This window comes from Enoplosus armatus, chromosome 5 (genome assembly GCF_043641665.1).
Source record: "Enoplosus armatus isolate fEnoArm2 chromosome 5, fEnoArm2.hap1, whole genome shotgun sequence".
Taxonomy (NCBI): domain Eukaryota; kingdom Metazoa; phylum Chordata; class Actinopteri; order Centrarchiformes; family Enoplosidae; genus Enoplosus; species Enoplosus armatus.
This window is the reverse complement of record NC_092184.1, coordinates 7848719-7857111: the sequence shown is the minus strand read 5'-3', so window position 1 is coordinate 7857111 and position 8393 is coordinate 7848719. Positions and strand designations below refer to the sequence as shown.

Genomic DNA, 8393 nt, shown 5'->3' with positions numbered 1-8393 from the left:
AAACTATATTTACATCAGTCACACTGTAACACATTAATAATAAACAACTGATACAATTGCTACAACCCTGGTGTAAAGTACATTAAACCATTTACTTAAGTATTGTATAGTCATGGTTTTCTCTCATTTTGTGAGCTCTTTAATTACATGGTGTCTGATATCAGAGTTAGATTACATTATTTTTGGTGCCTTTTCTGTAACTTGTCTAATTTCCCCCCCAGGGATCAATAAAGTATTTCTGATTCTGAAGACGATATTGCTCTTGTAAATTCAGCTCAGGAGACACTATTTTTATATATAAAACAGTGTCTCTATGTTAAAAGGTAGTGTCATAAACCTAAAAAAGGCACATGGTTTCACACAGACAAGTACAATATACATGTTAACATATCTGGCTGTTTTAGACCAATGAAATATCTGATTGTGCTGCTTTAAAATCAACTAATTACTAACTAGTTTTATTCATTGATCTACAGAACATATTGACTAAAAAAGGTAACAAGTTAATGCCAGAACTTATTTTCAACACTGTCTCAAGATATTAAATACCAAGGCAGACAAAACATATATATAAAAAAATCAATGATAATTACATTACATTAAACAAATTAACCCAAAAATAAATATCCATATTCATATGAGAATGCTGAAGTACAACAATAACAAAAATCTTCACTCAAGGAACCTTTTGAGTCAATCAAGTAAGCTCATTGATATGCTCTCTGATCTGATCTCTAAAAGTCCCTGCTGTATTTCAAAGCCTTCACCTTTCACCTCATCATTGTGAACTTGAGTCAACTTTATGGCTTGTAAGTAAAAGATGTACTAATGTTAACATTAACCATATGCTAATACTATACCACAAAAATACTTTCATCTCTTAAGTCCTCTCACTTTCCTAACTTTCATCGCAACAACTACTCAACAACTACTGGCTTCAGGATTGTTATTTCCAAGTCAACTTTAGCAGTTTACGAGGCGTCCCTGAACGTATCAGAAGCGTGTCGGGAATGATAGTAGCGGTGAGTCCAGCCCCTGGGTGGGGATTTGTGTGATTGATGGTCACCTCCCGAGAGTGTTTCATGGACTCGCCTCCTCCCCTCCCCTCCCCTCCCCACCTCCCTCTCGCTCGCTCTCTCTCTCTCTCTCTCTCTCTCTCTCTCTCGCTCTCTCTCTCTCTCTCTCCCTCTCTCCCTCTCTCTCTCTCTCTCTCTCTCTCTCTCTCTCTCGGCAGGAATGTGAAACTGGAGTCCAGTCAGTCAGCCGCACGTTGCTGCACCGCACAGGAGTGAATAGTTGATCTTTGCCTCGGTTAAATATATTGATGAGGAGGAAGTGATTTGTGAACGGATTCTGCGGTCACTTTTTTAGATCTGCATTCTTGGGTCGAACGCATTTCTTCTCTCTTTTCCTCGACTGAAGAAAAGTTTGCCTTGAGACACAACACAGCTGGAGTCAGCAGATGGAAATAACCTCTCCGTGTACAGCGAGCGCACCTTATTCCGGAGGGCTCCCAACATGTAAGCTTTCTTCTTCTTTTCCCTTTTCTTTGCCTTGTTTTCATTATTCACATTCCGACAGTGTGAGCACTGCGATAACGCTGCGTGTTCCGTGTGGTCACCCCTAACGAAAAAAATCACTATTTTCCTGTAGTGACTTAAATACTGTGCTTCCTGAAGTAAATGTCCAGTTTCCATTGGTTTTGTGGTACTTACTGGGTATTTCATATGGTATTACAGTCCCATAACACGCCACAGGCTGTATCATTTTACTGTGATGTGTGTATAATCACTGTAAAGTTTATTATCAGAGTGCTGTTGCTGAGTCAACATTGTTTTCAAAATGAAACTAAATGCACTGTCTCTATAAGTATTAACCACTTGTTCCAATGATAGGCTACCCGTTGAGATAGACTAGTTGTTATACATGTTACTAGTTGTGTTATTATTTCTTAACACACATGATAATAAGAAACAAGTAAGATGGAGAATAATCGTTGCCCTCAGCTTATCAAACTTGAATTGATTATTTATTGGCATAAGAATCAAATAACAACTGTACTGAATCTATACTGAATAACTATGTCTGCGTTCTTCATCATTTAGGAAAAGTCTTAAAGTACTTTACAAAACCTAAATAACTAATGAGTTATACTCTCTGACTTGGATCTGTTCACATCTGTGATTGTAGCTGCACTTATAATGACTGGGGAACAGGTTTCTGGTTTTCTACTTATCAAGCTGTGATTTTTTTTTTATTCCACAAGCCAGCAACTTGTTCCCACAGATGATTTCTCTGTGAGTGCTCAGTCTGGATGCTTCTCTCCCTCCTGACAGGGACCTGGAGTCACTGAGAAGGTGAAGACTGCTAGTGTTAAATGCTCACTGCAAGGCTTCCCACAACACAGTGACTGCTCATCTAACCGCTGTTAGTTCAGTGACTGTGAACCATTCGCAGACTGTTTACCATGGCGTCTAGTCTGACATGTACGGGTGTTATCTGGGCCCTGCTGTCCCTGCTGTGTGCTGCTGCCTCCTGCGTTGGCTTCTTCATGCCCTACTGGCTGCTGGGGACACAGATGGACAAGCCCGTGTCCTTTGGCACCTTTCGGCGCTGCTCCTACCCGGTGAGGGACGAGGAGAGGCAGGCCACGGTGATGCTGGAGCAGTGTGGGCGCTACGCCTCCTTCCACGGCATCCCAAGTCTCGAGTGGAGGATCTGCACGGTGGTGACGGGCGTGGGATGCGGCCTCCTCCTGCTGGTGGCACTCACAGCTCTCATGGGCTGCTGCATCTCCGACCTCATCTCACGCACAATTGGCCGAGTGGCAGGTGGCATCCAGTTTGTTGGTGGTGAGTTACGTTTCTGTGATGTTTTGTTTGTGTTTGTACCTGCAACCAACATGAACCCCACATTCACAATGTGGGCAATGGGTAGTTCTGTTCTGACTGAGGGTGAGCAGAGCAGAGGCTCTGATTACAATTATGAGATGTTCACGTTTTGAACTGTGGTTTGGTTTTCTTTGCGCTGAAAGACTACAAGAAGACTACAGATTCTCTATAACTCCTAGGATTTTAATGGTTGTAATTAACTCATCAAGTTTGGTTTGAACTCTTCGACAGAAGTGTTCCCATGAAACAAAATCACATTGGTGAGGAAACAAGGAGGCATAGAAATCTTGATAACCATGAAAATTTCACCTCTGGCCAAAAGCAGTTGTTCCCTCAGATACTCGACTCCAGAAGGAATATAGTCTCTCAGTGAGACGTTGGTCATGGGACTCGGTCAATGACTTTGGGTCGGTTTGCATTTCTCAGCTCATGACTGTCTAAAAACAACACACACAATTCTGCGCATTGCTGTATTTGATTGAGTGAATTTTTGTTTCAAAAAGTAACACATTTACAAATTGAACTGGCTTTTGGTTATTTAAGGCTTTGGTCTCATTTAAAAAAGCTTGGATTGGGCTCACATGTTGTAAATAAGGTGGAACATATAATTTAATGAAGAAAAAACTTCTCAGAAAGAACAGAGCTGAGTTTCGTAATATCGACTTTTGGCATCTGTTCATATCTTTTGTAAATAGTTTGACTGATGGAAAATTGAGCTAGCTATTTGGGCTACAAGCATGCCCAAAATATGTGATTTTCTGCTCTGGGTTTGATCCAGAATGTGCCCCTTAAAGTTGAAAAGAAACCCACGCCCTTTCTCTTTGCAAAAATATCGTCCTGTCCGCGCTGCAGCTCTGGCCATGGTAATGTCTTTTTGTTTGTTTGTCTGATTACAGTAAGTGGACACGGCTCCGCACGGCACCAGCTTTGTTTATGTGTACAGTTGGTTTTGCACATGTGTTCTGCCGGGACGTGAGGTCTGAGGGAAGGCTTCCATTGAAGCTGCAAGTTTCTCTGCCCTAGTTTAAGAAGCTGCGGCACTCCAGCCCTCTCATTAACTCAAAAACTATTGCTCGCATACTGTGGCTCACCACTCTGCTATTTACAATCCCCATCACTTCAGTTTGGCTTAAAAAAGTGATGTGACAGAAAAGCAGGTTGCAGGCAGATCTGACAGAGCTGCCAGGTTTTTCAGAGGGATAAATCTACAGAGGACCACCACAACGTGCCATGTCCTAGTTCTAAAAGGCTTAGCTACTTAGGAACATCAGTATTAATGATGTATAATATGGAGGATGATTAAGGTGAAGGCTGGCTGGTTTGTTCGGAAATGTGCACTTTTATGTAAGGAGGGCTCCTTTTAAGCTCACAGCAACCCCGAACATGCAGTATTACAGCTAGCTGCTATTTTTGGTTATGGGATTAAAAAATCTCTGCCTGTCTTTCTTACGATTTCTCTCTTTCGCAGACTCACAAATCCAGACACGCATGAATTTAGATGGAGGGAGAGCAAAGGAAGGCGGGGTACAATACAAGGGGCGCCGCTCAGTTCTTTTTAACTTGAATGCTGGTGAGCCAAAGGGCAGAGATGTCTCAGAAGGGCTAATTGGAAGTGACACAATTGTGAAGCTCAGTGGGCTGCTCCATGTATTGTCTTCTATCACTTACAAAGAGGGCGGAAATGTCGTGGCAGGCAGGGTACGTTGGGACAGAGAAGAAAAAATACCTGATGATTGAAACATTCTTCTTATTAACCGAGGACCTCGCTGAGAAATAAAGATCCACAGGGGGAAAACTGAAATGTGTGCCGTGAGATATGATCAAATCTCAGCGATTAGCAGGAGCAGGGAGAGGGAGTAAATGAGGCGAACATTTGGTGAAGCAACGTGTGCGAATCCACCAGATGCAAAGGAGCCTCATGGTTCACCGTCTGATGCCGGTGTGTTTCCTCTGCTCCTATTGTAGGCCACTAATGAAGAGTGTCTTACCAGAGAGGCCAGGGCCTCTGGGCTGCCACAAGTAAAACATCCACTTTATATCTCCCGGTAAATTATCTCAATCCCAAGAAATAGATTAGCGCTGAAAGCATTTATCAGTGCTTTATCTCATTAGCTGCAGCCCCGTCTGAAAGGATAACTTTTAACAATAGCTATTACTGTTGCTGGTGTTGTTGTTTACGTCTTGTAATGCTGTTTTCTCCCAGTCCACTATAGGCAAGTTTCTCTAGTGCTGGTTAATTGCTAATGGCAAAGGCCCAGATTCCCTCCACAGGCCAGAGAGTTAGAGTCCGAGTATGAGACTATGAGACGGGTTCTGGCTCATAAATCACAGGCCTGAGAGCTCTGGGCTGCTTACACTAAACAACTGCCTTTGCTGTAGTTTCTTGTCTTAGTTATGCAGCAGTGCAGTCTCCAAAGGACTGTGGCACAGATGGGAGGTTCAGACATTAAAACATTCTTGACATGGATTTGGTTGTTAGGGATTTTGATTCCCCCCTACCGAGCCGCTCCTTGTCTTTTGGGTGCCCCAAGCAGATCTGTGCACAGCGGGAAGAAAGCTATTTAACCTTTGTTTTCAACAGCCATGATATGAAACCTTTATGTACCTTTTTACATACTTTTTATTTCCCCTTGGCAAAATAACCTGCCTTTAATTTATGTTTGTGTGTCCCCTTTTATTTTATCTCTCTCCTCTCTGCACCTGACAGGTAGTTTTGTTTTGACATTTTGCTGTTTGATTGGCTCATGATGACTGACAGTTTGACAGGCCCCAAGATTGGATGACTGGTCTACTCCATCACCAATTAAATATTATGGATAGTGATGGGAGCCTGGGGCTTCACCAAGTCAGTTTCTAATGGCATTTTTTCATAGTGAGATACTCCTTTCACTTTATAATATTTCTGATTGGTTGGGCCGTTTAAAAGTGAAATGCCTGATCTGCTTGTGGGACAGTTTGGGAATGTTTTCGATATCCTACAGAAACAAACTTATAATGGGACTTTCTCAAGTGACAGTGGTGCAGTTGGAGTTTAAGAAAGAAGACCAGAACAGCAGTTAGAGTAACTCCTGTGCTGAGACAATGATAACAAAAAAAGAGCGTGGTTAGGAAAAGCAGTACTAGAGACAGAGGCAAGTTAAAAAGGCTAGATTGTGCACTGTCCGATGTTCTTATTTTTTTATATTTTTTTGAGGAGGTCAAAGTATTTCATTTTTTTGCCAGCTCCCTTTGGTGATGTCCATTTAGTAACATTTTTGCGAATTGCAAATGTAGACCCTGATAATGCCACCGAGAACTATACCCTGTTGCCCTTTCCAGACAATCAATCAAATAAAACTGCTATGATCCAAAATACAAATGTCCCAAAGGTTGATTTGCAGCATTTGAAGCCCAAACAACATCACTATTCACATTAGGAGAGGCAGTGATAAAGCATTCTTCCAAAACATGCCTGAAATCTCTCAAAAGTATTGCCTTGACCCACGGAGAATGCCAGCTGGATTGAAATCATTTTAACTCTTGATAAAAATGTCAGGAGGTATAGCTGCTTAAGGCTGGAAGGTATAGGCAATATTTTATTGAGGTGTTGAACTGCTGCGTCCTTGAACCTGAAGGCAAATTAACAAGACAAACAATATGATGCATGATGGGCTATATTATACTATACTATACAGGCCTTTTTTATGGATTTTGTTGGGACAGTATGTAGGGTGCAAGCAGAGGACTTCATGTGAGCTGCTGCGGACCTGTGAGGTGTGGTCTCCCCAAGGGATGTGAAGAAAAAAAGAAAAGTTTGAAACAGCTCAACGCAGCATATTTCACTGCCATAAGGGAAGGTAGTGGTCAGCAGGGAATGTATAGTCTAATTTTGTCTGTCATTGTTGGGAGACGTACTGAGAACGCTTTACAGTTTTGGGAGGAATATTCAATGCCATCACTGCAGGATGGGCTAAAAGCATTTATTATTGATTAGAGACATTTAATGTCTATTACATTAAATATTACCCCTGGGTTCTGACAGTCCTTTTGATGAAATGAGATCAGAAAAATGTGGGTTTTCAAATGCATTACCGCCTTCTGATGCTCCCATGTGAGGTCTTTCAGAGTGAGATGACAAACTTGTCATTTATTTGACATACATTTATCTTTTGACCAGTTGCAAAGCTTTTGGTTTGGATTTTTTTATTTCTTCAAAGCAGAATTGAAGAAATGACTAAAACTTCAAAGACAGTGAAAGTAGAAACAGAATTCAATAAGAGTAGATGAAACCGTATTCGTCTGGTTTGTCTGAACAAAAGGATATGTTTGTGGGGGAAACAATGCGACGCACTGTGTCTAGCCTCCGCATTGTGCACAGGCTTGTTGGCCGCGCTGGTTGAATACTTCCCACACCAGCCTCCGCTGAAGCTGCAGTTGATCCGAACTATCAAATAATTGGCTGTGTTGCCTTCTGGGAAAGCTTCTCCATTTTGTTTTCTGGTTGATTGGCTCTGTTTACACCCCTGTGCCAGCATCTCGTTTGCCCACACTGGTGTGGGATGTCAGTAAATGAACAATATGAAGCAGCAGAGAGGATACACATGAAGTACGTTTAACTCTGGGTCTATTTCAGTTAAGTTTGCCTCAGTTTTAAGTGTATCACTTTCTTGAGTAGCTCTATTGTTCCGCCAGAGGTGACACACAACATGTAATATGCTGGTCATGTGTTGCTCAGGTCAGATGAAATTAAATTCAGCACATCTGTCTGCACTACCTCTGTAGCTCAAAGTGTATGTCAAGGGCAAGAGCACCAGTGATAAATTTAAAGACATGTAAATAAATTACAGATGGGCTGCCTTTGTGGCTTCCATAATGTTGCCAAGGGCTATTTGGCACAGGAGTGTGTTGTCCTGTTTGAGAGCCATACCAGCACAGCCAGGAGCTTTGTCCTTGTGTCGGCTTTGTGAGTTCTTGCCAGCTGGATCCCGCCCATTCCCAGAATGTGTGCTTCCACTCCCCTCTCACCACCAGCACTCATTTTCAAGAGGTACAACAAAATGAAATCGCATCCATATGAGCAAGGCTTTGGGATGAAGAGCTCATTTTTCTGGGGGAATATTCTGTCTGGAACAATGTCTCTTGACAGTCATTGTTTAATGGTGTTAGTTCACAAGACATTTCCTAAGCGATGGGTAAATATTCCCTGACGCCTTGTGTTGTCCTTTTACTTCCAAAAACCTATCTGTATTCCTTCCTCCTTGTAGGCCTGCCAGTTTGATGTGATGATGATGGACTACACTGTCTCATCTGCCATGTAGGCATTGCATAAAACTAATGAGATAGTACCGGCCCATATGTTTGAGAGCAGAAAGCCAGGCCTTTTCACTAAGGACAAGACTTTGTGTAATGGTTTTTAGAATGCTATCTTGCTCTTCATTGCTTACATTTCCGGCCACTGATGGTTATAAAGTGGACGTCTCTTCCTCTGGGTTGATTGATCACCTAAAGTGCAGACCACTCTTG

General features: G+C 42.2%; 1 protein-coding gene across 1 annotated transcript in view; it reads left to right on the top strand.

Annotated features, from left to right (window-relative positions):
* Positions 1-1307: 1307 nt before the first annotated feature.
* LOC139285679 (LHFPL tetraspan subfamily member 6 protein) overlaps positions 1308-8393 on the top strand; it is a 41345-nt gene continuing 34259 nt past the window's right edge. The window contains exons 1-2 of the mRNA XM_070906295.1: positions 1308-1520; positions 2337-2852. Of these exons, the coding sequence (XP_070762396.1) occupies positions 2468-2852 (385 nt within the window). The 5' untranslated portion in view covers positions 1308-1520; positions 2337-2467. The remainder of the gene's footprint in view (positions 1521-2336; positions 2853-8393) is intronic.